General features: G+C 56.4%; 2 protein-coding genes across 4 annotated transcripts in view; one reads left to right on the top strand and one right to left on the bottom strand.

Moving 5' to 3' along the window:
• LOC130680727 (RIMS-binding protein 3C-like) overlaps positions 1 to 12,106 on the top strand; it is a 245,384-nt gene that overhangs the window by 72,965 nt on the left and 160,313 nt on the right. The gene's annotated exons all lie outside the window — the stretch shown is intronic.
• PI4KA (phosphatidylinositol 4-kinase alpha) overlaps positions 1 to 12,106 on the bottom strand; it is a 103,919-nt gene that overhangs the window by 8,119 nt on the left and 83,694 nt on the right. For all 3 annotated transcript variants that reach the window (XM_057491952.1, XM_057491951.1, XM_057491950.1), the window contains exons 33-43: positions 10,826 to 10,984; positions 10,374 to 10,525; positions 8,950 to 9,057; positions 8,270 to 8,397; positions 7,131 to 7,250; positions 6,933 to 7,012; positions 6,637 to 6,830; positions 5,637 to 5,727; positions 5,116 to 5,283; positions 4,379 to 4,432; positions 556 to 676 (exon numbers count right to left, since the gene is read on the bottom strand). In XM_057491952.1, the coding sequence (XP_057347935.1) occupies positions 556 to 676; positions 4,379 to 4,432; positions 5,116 to 5,283; positions 5,637 to 5,727; positions 6,637 to 6,830; positions 6,933 to 7,012; positions 7,131 to 7,250; positions 8,270 to 8,397; positions 8,950 to 9,057; positions 10,374 to 10,525; positions 10,826 to 10,984 (1,375 nt within the window). The remainder of the gene's footprint in view (positions 1 to 555; positions 677 to 4,378; positions 4,433 to 5,115; positions 5,284 to 5,636; positions 5,728 to 6,636; positions 6,831 to 6,932; positions 7,013 to 7,130; positions 7,251 to 8,269; positions 8,398 to 8,949; positions 9,058 to 10,373; positions 10,526 to 10,825; positions 10,985 to 12,106) is intronic.

Raw genomic sequence — 12,106 nt, 5'->3', positions numbered from 1 at the left:
ACCCCATGGTCAAAACCACACCCCGAGGTTGTTTGCCTCACTGTATAGAGGTGGTGGTGAGGCTGCCCGTGGGAGTCGGTGGTCACTGGTCCTCCCGGGTTTTCTTAGTATTCTTAATGAGTTATGTTAACATGTAACGGGTTTGTATTCTGAAAGGTGTGCTTTGCTTTCTAACGTTGGTTAACTGGGACAGATAAAGCCCACATAGACCAAAGATGTCTGAGTGTCTCAACAGTTCTCCAGGGTGTGAGGCCCACAAAGACATCTCGGTTTGAGAACCGCTGCTCTGGGTGGCCATCCTGCCTGCACACGGGGCCATGGGGCCGAGCACAGGGTGACTGGGAGAGCACGAGGGCAGACAGGGTGTCCAGAGGCTTCGTGAACGAGGGGGCCCTGCCTACTGCGCGTTACAGGCGAGGCGGTCCTGTCCGAGGTGGGAGCAAAGACTGGCTGCGCAGCACAGGCCCGAGGGCCCCGGGGGCTGAGGAGGGCTCTGGGCAGCCTGGGAGCTGCTGAGGGTGGGGTGACGTCTCGGGGAAGATGCTGGATACTCACGGTCCTTCTGGTGCCCCTCTTCATCCAGGTAGATGTTAGTTTTCATGTTCCAGATGAACTGGTGTGCCAGGAGCTGGGACTGGGATGCCGCCCACAGAATGTACTCCCGCACGTAGCCCATCTGCAGGGGAGGAGGCCACCATCAGCCCGGGCTTGGGGTGCTTCTCCGCCAAGACAGACTCCTCCTCGCCCCGTGCAGGAAATGGGTACCCGCTCTCGCGGGCCAGCAGCAGTGAGGCTGCGCAGCCCCCAGCTGCGTGAGCGGGCTCCCCTCCATGTGGCGTCCCGCCCAGAGGCCCGCCCAAGGTCCAGCTTGTTGGCGGCTGGAGCCCAGGGCAGTGCGGGTCAGCAGGCAGCCATGAGCCAGCTTTTGTTTCCTCTGTTCCTCCCCCTGGATTCTAAGAACCACGACTCTCTGGCCAGTTTCTGCTGTTGTCAAGTAAATGGAATGAGCAGGCTGGGCCTAAAACTCATCTGCAAGCTGGTTGTCTAAAACAATGTTCCACCTGATGGGCAGGTTCCAGAAACTCTCTCAGGTACAGGTACTTTATGAGTCAACATCCCGTGGCCACCATTCTAAGGGCATCTCCTCCTCCTCTTTCTTAGTAATTTTCTGCCACTCATAACCCTACTCCTTGGTTAAAAAGTTGGCTGGCCTTTCTGAGAGATCCTCGAGGGGGTGCCTCTCCCTGACTAGTCGTCTGTGGCCCCCCCACAAAGAATTCCTCAGGTGAATATCCTCAACTGGAGTGGGTGGGTTAGACTCCAAATGACTGGTCACTGTGGGTTTGTGAGATAGACCTAAAGATAAAAGAAGATCATTCAGCTGGTAGTGGCTTGAATGGGAGTTGGCAGAGCTTCTGGGCTGCGGCTCCCGGAGGTGCGAGGGCAGCGGGGCCCGAGGCGCAGGGAAGCCCGCGCCCCCCCCCACGCGGTGCCCAGCACATCCCGTCCCTCCGGCTGTTCCTGAGCACCGTGCTTTCACAGTACAATCTAGTCAGTATTGCAAGACTGTGGAGGGTGACTCGGTGTAATAAGGGACCGATGGCAACAGCAATGGCACCCGATGCCACACAGCCCGAGCAGGCAGGGCCACAGCGACCCGCTTTGAAAACGTTAGCATTTTGTTCCCACGTGTTTCTTAGTCCATCTAATGTATAGGTTAGGTTGCTAGCTAGTTGGATTGAAAAAAATCTAAGTTTGGTTTATGATTATACAAATAGATCTATTTAAGTAAAAAACTGCTGAGCACGGTCACTCCTCTCCTGCTTGCTCCCTCTGCAGCCACTTTTATTAGTTTATTCTTTTTTTAAAAAATATAAGCAAATTATGATAAACATACATAATGTAGGGGTGTCACGGGGAAGGCAGTGCAGCACAGAGAAGACAAGTAATGACTCTGTGGCATCTTACTAACTGACGGACAGTGACTGCAGTGGGGTTGGGGGGGACTTGACAATGTGGGTGAATGTAGTAACCCCAAGGCTGCTCATGTGAAACCTTCGTAAGATTGTGTATCAACGATACCTTAATAAAAGCAAATACATATATGTTTGTATCCACTCAAGCTTACACTTAAAAAAAAACCCTCTAAAAATGGAAAGCAAGGAAGAAACCAGGAAAGCTGCTGAGTGGAGTTGGTGTAAACACACAGAGAAGAGTCATGTCAAGTGACTTTAAAATAATCAGACTGTGTGTCCCCAGCATCAACATGATCCCTAACGACTGTGTCCCTAATGGAAGCTATACCAAGAACTAAAAGGCAAAAAAATCTCACCCAGTTTTCTGTAATCATATTGTGAGTGATAATACTAGTATTGTTTTTTTGAAACTACTGAAATATATAGAAGTAAAAAGGAAATATGTTAGGAATTAATATTTAGTTAAAAGATTCACACAAAATCAAATAAGGCAAAAAAACCAACCCCACAAACCCCTGTAATTCTACAATTGAATTGGATGTATCAGTATAATCTTAAAAAAAAGCAGGCTCTATCTACAAAAAAGGCCTAGAAACAACTGCCTCAATCCCAGCGAGCACGCTCAGCCCAGTGCTACGGTCTCAATGCCATTTCTCACTAAATGACCCAGAGTTCCTTGGAAAATCAGTGAGTCCAGGTATGAGGCAGAAAAAGGACAAGAGCCTAGAATACGTAGCCCTTCTGGAAGGCAGGGGGTTATCGAGGACTAAAGACCAAAGAACAGAGTGGGTAATCAGGCTCCCAGTGGGCACCATAAATAACTGGAGTGGACTGGTACACATCAAAAACACCAAAGTCCATGAGTTTATAGTGTTTGGGGAAAAAGAGAAAATGTCCTTGGTCACCTTTGGATAATGCTAAATAAAGAATTAACTCATTATTTTGAAAACTAGAAAAAAGGAATAAAGGAAAAATATATCAGGATTTTTTTGGGAAGCAGCCTATGTAAAACAATAGCCCAATAAAACAAACTGCAGGCCCGAGTCTCCATGTGCTCAGCTGCGGCCCGCACCCCCACCCTGACACACCAGCACAGCCCAGCCAAGCGGCCTAGGCACATGGCTGGGGAGTGTGGCGTTCTCTCGTGGCCACCACCGTGCCCTCACAGGGAGACAGAGGCAGAGACACAAAGAGGACAGGAAACGATGCTGGGCCAGGGAGAGGAGGGGAGAAAAGCTGCCTCACGACAGTCCACGTGCTGGGAACAGTGCGAAGGTCCAGGCTTGGCGAATACGGTTCTACCCATTATCAAAATTGTCTGCTTGCAGCTGAAGGGTCCTGGTGGCTACCTAGCTAGGCCAGCATTCAGTCCTTCCAGAGGGGTTGGCTGTGGTTCCAGAGGCACTTTGGCCTAAAGACTGAGGGATATCCTGCCAATCTGTGGGGAAAGAGCCAGCCCAGAACACCTGGCACGGGGCTGACAGCCCCCCTGGGGACAGGAGCAGTAGGAGGCAACTCCCAAGTGGGTCGGGCCTGGAGGCTCAGCCAGCACCCTGGTGAGGCCCGGTGCCCTGTGCAGAGGGAAGCAGGGCGGGCAGCAGAGGTGACAGGCAGCTGCTCCTGCCTCACTCAGATGCGGGTGTGCTGGGGCAGGACGAAGGGGGCGGTGTCGGCTCTGGTGAGGGCTCTGCAGGCCAGGCCCTGTGCTAGCTGTGCCCCATCAAGATTCATCTGCAGAGGCCTCCACCCAGTGCCTCACAGTGTGACTGTTTGGAGGTGGGCCTTTGTAAATTAAAGTGGGGTCACTAGGGTGGGCTCTGATCCAACACGACTTGTGTCCTCGTAAAAAGAGATTAGAAATAGGCACAGAAGCACGCAGGCCCTCACGAAAGGACACTGCGCTCACAGGGAGAAGAGGACAGAGGACTCGGAGGACACTGACTCTGTCAACACCTCAATCTTGGATTTCTAGCCCCCACACTGTGAAATAATCTGTTGTTTAGGCCCCCATCTGTGGTACTTCACTACGGCAGCAAATACACACACACGTCACCTTGTCTAATCCTATTTCCCACTGAAGAGACAAGGAACTAGATTCAGGGAATGAGGGGACCTGCTGAGACCCCCATCCAAGTGGGGAACCCAGGCCAGACTGCCACCCAGAGGAAGTGGCCAGCGACACCTCCAGAACCTGCTCACCCACACAGCGAGACTGGGCCTCGGGTGGGGAAGGGACTGGGGCCTCCTGGCCATGGGTGCCGGGTAATCATGGTGGGGCTGTGTGAGAGGCGCCGGGGGCCATGGTCGCAGCCCGGGGGCCCTGCCCCGCCGCTGAGGGCTTCTGGCCCCATGCCCAGCACCACTCCCAGAGCGACGGACAGCACGGGTTGGCACAACCTTACCTTGTCATACCGGAGGGCCTGCACGATCTGGGGGATGTAGAACAGGATGGCGTCCTGTGAGGGGTGGGAGGAGGGGCTGTCACCTCCGGGGAGGAGGGCAGCGCCTCGCTTCCAGTTCCGCCTGGGCCCACGGCGACCTGGAACAGCCCTGCTGTTGGCTCAGCCTAAGGGACACTGTCCTATTGTTGACAGAGAACTGAGAACTGGGGAAAGCCCAGAGGACAGCCAGGAAAATGGCCAAAGGCCTGAAACACGGTGGGTGCAATAAAGGGAAAGCAGCAAGCCCCCTGCACCTACAAGGGGGGGGCCCGTCTGTGTTCACCGCTGGGGCCTGTAGGGGACGAGGCTGAGCGTATAGCAGGCCTGGCACTCTGGAACCTTCTACCAAACCCCTGTCACAGTGGCTGTCACACGGGGTCTCAGGGCTCCCAACAGCCTGAGGCCACGTGATGTGCCCACAGAGCCACAACTGGAACCAGACACAACTGAACTTCCCTTTTCAATCAAAACGTCTAATTAAAAACAAATATGGCTGTTAAACCCACTAGTAAACACTAATAAAATTAGAATTAAATCTTCGTTCTGTTGCTACTTGAACAGAAATGGGAAGAGATGACATGTTTTAAGATGGGCCAGTATTCATCACGCCTTCACCCGGGCTTGACAAAAAGCCCGTCTTCCCCCTCTCTCCAGGCACGGCCAGGCAGTCCCCCAGCCCAGGCAGGCCGCGGGCTCACCGGCGGGAAGGACCGCAGGACTTTCACCCCGTACTGCGCCGTAAGAGGGTGTGGGGGGTACATGCTGGAGAAGTAGGACAGGCCGGTGGGCGGGTCCGCAGGCGCCCAGCATAGCACGTGGCTCAGCTCGGGCGCGTCGGCGTCGATGGTGTGCCACGTGACCAGGAACTGGGGGGGAAGCAGGGCGGGGCCTGGCTCAGGCAGGGCCCTGCCCTCTGCCACGGGCCCCGCCCGCACCGAGACTGCCCCGAGAGGGGCGGTCACAGCATCTGCAGCAACGAGGGGAAATGCTTCTGACACATGACGTGAAACACCCTAATTCAGACTGGGGTGAGACTGTTCAGTATTTTCTACTGTAAACATAATAAATGCTTAATATGTGAGTAAAAAATCCAGGAAATTAGAAAAATTATTACACCACTAGGGGTCACCAGGCTTTTGTCGGTTTCTCGTTTCCAGGCATTTCTGGAGGCAGTGCTGTTCCTGTGTTGTGAACCCAGGCCCCAGCATGGCCCACACACCTTGATGGCCTCAGGGACGTCACTAATGGCTCCTGGGTCCAACCGAACCAGGCGCGTCACTTCATTGCCAATGGCTTCTGTGTTCTTAAACCTACGGCACACAGCGGGTATGGGTGGGGAGGCCCAGCGGCCTCCAGGAAGTGGAGGGAGCCCTGAACTGGAGGGGTGCAGATCAATGCCAAGTGACTTCTAAACTCTCTAGCTGCTGACATAGGTAACTCTGAAGAATGTTTACAATCAACAGCATCATGATCAGCTATGAAGAAATGCCAGAACTATCTCCAATAGGGATTATCCTACACTCACCATTCAAAGGACGCCTCCCTCTACTGTCCCTGGCCCCCAAAACAGCCCTTCTGCAGCAGGGCAACTCATGGGCCAGAAGGCACCTCAGCAGGTGGGAGGGTGGTGCACGACTTCAGGCGTCACTGCCCTGGGCTCCCACTAGGCAGACCTTCAGTAACCTGTCCGGCTGCAGTCCTGACCCAGAGGACTTACTGGGACCACAAGGGGAAGGCAAGTGTGGGCTCACGGGGGAAGAAGGTCCACCCCTGGACAGTCACACGGGCTGAAATGCAATCCCCTGGTGGGGTTTAACACAGGACCTCGGCAGTCCCTCTCGGCTACCACAGGTCTAGGAGTTCCGTTCTTGTGCGACGTTCAGGGGAGAGTGTTGACAGGACACTCAGCTGCTGGCCACCTCCTCTCATAGCCTCCCGCTCAAAGGTGACCCCCAGAGACAAACCGAAAGCACCCCCAGGCCCACCTCTCTGAGGTGACAGTCTCCATGAGCTTCCTTTCCACCCCAAGGCCCTAAATGTGCCCTGTCGTCACCTCCTCGGGCTCCAGACAGAAGCGTGTGCGTGTATGACCACCGCATAGGACAGGGCAGAGGACCAGCCTGCTAGGATTGCTTCCCCCCACCACGCTTCTCCCCGCTCAGTGGCCCTCGCCCCAGACCCGACAAGGCCCTCGTCAGGCGGGTGTGACCTGGGCCCACCTGGCTGGCAGCTGCACGGCCAGGTAAGGAGAGATGCTCCAGGCAAGGTTCACGTTGTCTTTCCACTGCTTCTCGCTCAGGCTGATGTACTTGGACCTCCAGTTGGCCACGCTGCTCTCTCCAGCCTGGTCCAGCTCCAGCTCCGGGGCGGACAGCGGGTTGTACCATGTGATGAGGCGCTCGATCTCGGTGGCCTGGTGATACGAGACAGAGGCCAATGTGCCCGCTGTGTGCACCACGTGCTGCTCCTCTCCGCTCCCCTGCCTGGTGCTGGGCACGTGGTGGGGGCGCCTTACCAGCAGGGACAGCAGCAGCGTCCTGCGCTTCATGTAGTACTTATGCAGCTGGGAGCCCCGGTTGGTTTTCTTTGACATGCCTGGGCAGGAAGGAGAAAGCACGAGCGTGGGACCACAGGATGCTTCCAGCAGTCCGCCACCTGAGCTGCCTGGATGAGACTCGGACCTCAGGGACCTATCGGCAAACCTTCAACCCACCAGACTTCTTGGAGATAGTCGACATGCCACTGGACAGCGGGTAGGTGTTGATCCAGCCTTGTGTGGCCTGCTGGCGGGAGCCAACCGCTATATCCAGATTGCTCCGGGTATCTTGGTTATCTGTGGGCAAACACATTGCTGCTTCCAGAATGAGGCGTCTGGACTTTCAGCAGAGGTAAGGCCATCAGGAATGGGGGGACACAGCCACTGTTGGCTCTGCGGAACTAGAGAGCCACGTTCTTTACTTAACCATTCCAGATGAAAGCTCACTACCAGTTACACTCTGCCTAGCCTTTACCATAGGACAAAACAGGAACGAGCAGCCATCCTGACACATTACGGCAGTGTTCTCGTCTCTAGCGCCACGCTACCCTTTCACGTGGCGGCAGCTTGCAGCTACGGGGCAGGTGATGGCAGGGAGAGGTGCTCGCCTGGTTCCAGGCGGAGCCAGGAAGCCAACTGAGAAAGCCGCCAGGCCGGCCCCCCCTTCTCCTTTCCTCTCGTGAGCAGTCAGGCTGCCAGCTGGGCCTGCTGATTCTGCTCGGGTGTGGAGTCCTCAGCACCTGGTGGGTGCCGCCAGCTCTGTGCTCAGAGCAGCGAGAATGTGGTTTCCCCTTGGAGGCCTGCCGCCCGCTCACGCTTCGGCGCCTTTCCGTCACCCGCCGGGGAGCTCTGGTCATCCTCAGGGGCTCTCGTCACCTCTCCCAGAAACCCTTCCCTGCTCCCCAGCCCTGGTGGGCCAAGTGCCCGTCCTGAGGGCTGCCCCCATGACCCCCTCATATGTTGGTACCACCTGTCCGTGTCATTGTCTCCGACCAGATGACATGGACTGCACCACACGCATCCTGGCACACTGGCCTCTGCCCGGCACAGGCCTCAGATATGCAGCGGGTGCCTGAGCCCTGCACTGGTGCTGGGCAAGTCACACTGAGAAGCAAGCTCCTGCTCAGGGCCTCCCGCACCCACTCGTGCTGCTCAGGGGGGCCAGGCAGGCTGTGGGTCACCATGACTGCAGCGTGGCCGGGGCTGTGCCCTCACTGCCCTTCCCACCCAGCTCCCTCACGGCTGCCAACTGCCCACCCGGCCTGCCCACCCCCGCACCTGGCCCTGAGCTGCACCGCTGACAGCACTGCTTTTACCTGGGGGGACAAGCTGGCTGGCAGTCAGGTACTTCTTATCTGAGAACATGGCGGTCCAAAATTTAATCATTATGCTTATGTCTTCACGCAGCCTCTTTTCTCCTTGAGTAGGGAACTTCGGCGGACAACTTCAAACAAGAGGACAACAGCTGAGTGTCTGGAATCAGGCACACCCCAGGGTGGCGAGGTGACGCAAGGGGCTGTTAAAGTGGCAGCTACCTCCCTGATGTGCACGGGGACACGCGATGACTCCTGCGAGCACCCCCCCCACTGTTCTTCCGTGTCTACAGTGCCCGGCTGAGTGGTGTGCTCACGGCAGATCGTGCAACTGTGGCTGTGTCCACAGGACAAAACCCACGTGTGCAAAGCTCAGGCAGCTGGTCCCTGTGATTCTTCGTGCGATGACCATTCCTATTAACTAGACAGTTAAGTGGACACACCCGATCTCTTAAGTCAACTGAACCGAGGGAAAACGTGTGTCTGTCTCACAGGGAGGCTAGTTGTAAGTACACACATGGAAACACAGCACAGGGCTGTGGGTATTCAAACCCAGGGGTGCCAGTGCTGCCAAGTAAGAAGGCAAACTGTTTCCCCGAGGGTGACTTTGGGGGTGCGGGTAACTGGGGGCATGGGATGGTTGGGCTACCTCCGGCACGGCGCACAGCACAGCTGGGGAGTACCTGAAGTAGTCAAAGGCGGTTGAGTAGATCTTCTCACGAAGCACATTGCGAATGGTTGCGTTTTGAACCACGTCGGCGTGCAGGAGGGACAGCCCCAGGGTCAGCAGTCTAGGAAACAGTCCAGGGGCGAGTCTGAGCTGCTGGGCCTGGGCTGACCTTTTCAGGGGTCCCTGTCTCCTGTGCAAGCCACCTAGCCTTTGAGCTCAGGGCATGGCTCTGGACAACAGATGCCTGTGACATCAGCCAGGTGATTACTTTTGTTGGGGGAAAACGAACAATTTGTGTGTTACTCTGCCTAGGCCAGAACCTTCAGTCTAACAAAGTACCTGCAAACTACTCCCTGGGCTGCAGGCACCCATAGGTGCTACAAATGTCAAACATTTAACTCCAGCTCAAAAAACAAAAAAAAACCAGAAAGAAATTCACCAAGTACCTGGTTTCTGCCAGGTCAGGGCTACTTAACATGAATCTGCAGAAGGTGCTGGTCTGTGATAAGGCAAGTGTGGAAATGGGGAGAGGGTGCCTGCTCATTTCTACGGCAACCTCACACTGCTGTGATTATCCAGTGTGGACCCCTTCCCAGTAATTCATTCTCATTGCATTTTACAAGGGTTTGAGTCCGTTACAGACTGGAAATCAGGGGAAAAGAGAACTAACTCCTCCCCACAGTGGTCTGAGTAGCGTGGCCCCAGGGGGAGCCCAGTGGCTGCAGGCACACGGTTCTGGAGCTCAGGCGAGGAGCAGAGAGCTGGCGTCACCAGCAGGCAGCAGGAAAGGGGTAAGGCCCAACCAGTGGCGCATCCTGGTAGGGGTTCCCCTACGTCCCGCTATCTGACCACCCAGGCACCTGTGGGCCCAGCTCAGACCCTTCCCCACACCAGGCTGACCCTCTCCTGCCTTGTCTAGTGCCCAGGACCACAGGACTTGGCCCCCTATCAGACCACACACGCTGCCAGGAGTGGCTGGTGTTGCGCACAAGCCTTGGTGTTCAGCTGGCATTAGAACTTTCCTGCAACCATCTCAGAGGGGCAAAGAGACCTGCTCAGAGTCACTGCCAGCCCCCAGTCTGAGTTCGCCATGCCTGAGCTGTGCCACAATGCCTGCTGGTTTCTACTCACCACCGTGTCACCGGAATCCTTTTGCTGCTACCCACCCCCAACCAGTTTAGAAAGGCTGCCCATGTTCAGCCACCCAAGGTCCACGAGTGAGCCACATTCCCGGACACTCCCCTGCTGCGGACAGCATGCTGCCCAACCTTCCCGGGCACAGTGGGCCAGAACGGGCACATCCAGATCCCCACCAGGGGGCCCACATGGCCCGGGGGCTCGGCCAGTGTCTGATGAATAAATGACCAATGATGGGGAACCCGAGGAGGGGAACCACTGCATGAGCAACGCAGTCCCCCACAGAGCAGAGGCCCTCACTTGAAGCGGGGCCCAATGGCCGCCACGTGCCGGTTCATGCTCCCCTTGGCTCCCCCGATGTTCAGCGACATGGAGCGCTGCAGCAAGCTGGAGAAGATCTCCACCTGGTCGGAGCTGCAGTACTTGGCGATCTCGAACCGCTGCACCAGGAACTGCGCGGGAAGAAGAACACGCTGCTGAGCTGGGGCCTAGCCGGCCCATCCCCAGAGCCGGCCAGGCCGGCTGAGCAGGAGCTCTGAGCTGACAGGAGGGCAGGTGAGGGTCCGCGGGGAAGCAGAGTGAGCCAGCAAGGCCTGGGGTGGCTGGAGTGGCCGACTCCCTCCCCGGGTAGGGCAGCCTTAAGCCTGAGCCCGTGCTTGCTGGGCCACTGGCCCCAGGGGGAGCCCCGACCCCCCAGGAGAGGAGGCACAGCACAGCTGAGCCTGGGGAGGCAGTGGGGCCCAGGTACATACGTCAATCCAGATGTAGTGGGGGGTCACTTTGGGGGCACAGGGTTTGGGCTGACTCGCTTCTGATGCTGCCAGAGGGTCTGCTTCCTTTATCTCTGCAGAAAACAGGCCAAACTTCTGCTCCACTGTCATCTGCCAGGCGCCTGCCATTTCCCGCATGAACTGCCGAGTGAGTGAGTGACTGTCAGCTCCTCAGAGAAGTACAGAAATGTGCTTACGTCTGACCCTGCTTCCAGCTCTCTTCACCAGAAAGCCTGCTCCTGAAGTAGCACCAGGCTGGGTTTTGTGGGCACCGCTTCGTGGCGGGGCATACCCATGACACACTCAGTGCTGTGTGGGGCCTCAACCAGCCTCGGCTGGCTGAACTTTCCTAACCATCCTGGAAACCACCTGCAGCTCCAGGGCTAAGGCTGCCTTCCCAGGCCCTCAAAGGTGGCAAGCACAGGACTGAATTCTGGCCATGAACCCAGTTCCTTTTCTCCACCCCCATGGCGGCTGCACAACATCTTTAAGCCGCTAACCGGGCCTGGGAATAACTACGGGAGCCGAGTGATGTGTCCGACCACTACGGTGTGGTTCTGCAGGGCAGCAGACTCCCTTTTGGGCCTGATGACACCAAGCAGTTCCTTCGAGGGCATCTATCCCCTCTGCAGAGAGGTGGCAGCTGAGGTTTGGTGCCTGGGCAGATGCCCAACATCCATCCCCTCCTTCCTTATGGTGCTAAAGTTGGCCAAGCAGCCAGGCACATGTCCTTCACTCAGGCCTCTGCTGGTTGGGGTGCCCAGGGTTCTCATGAGCACTAAAGAGCAAATGAGTGTCAACTGCATGAGGTGCCCCTAGAGGAAAAGGTCAGGGCCCCCCTTCCTGCCTGGAGGCACAGAAGCCACCTAGAGGTCCTGAGGGTAAGGACAAAGACCACACACTAAGGGAAGCGGTGAGACAGGAGTACAGAGAGCGATGAGCCGGCTTGAGACAGGAAGATGAACCCCTGGTGGTCAAAGCAGGTGCCTGGTTTCTGCCTCTTTTTTTCTTTTCCTGCTTTCTGTTTTCTGAAGCCAAGTCTAAGTTTTACGGTAGGGCTGCAGGGCCGATGAGCCACAGCCTAGGCCGCCCCCCCACTTGTTTGACAAGCATGCTTTGGTCCCAGGCACAGGGAATGGAGTGATGAACACGACAAACACACCCACCCAGTCTAAGGCAGGGCTGCAGACAAGAGAAGTAAGCTAGAGACAGCAGACACTGATACCTGCTAAGGGGAAACATGGCCATGAAGGGGTCTGCAGA

This window comes from Manis pentadactyla, chromosome 14 (genome assembly GCF_030020395.1).
Source record: "Manis pentadactyla isolate mManPen7 chromosome 14, mManPen7.hap1, whole genome shotgun sequence".
NCBI classification, from domain to species: domain Eukaryota; kingdom Metazoa; phylum Chordata; class Mammalia; order Pholidota; family Manidae; genus Manis; species Manis pentadactyla.
Note: the sequence above shows the minus strand (reverse complement) of the source record. Positions and strands in the feature narration are given on the sequence as shown.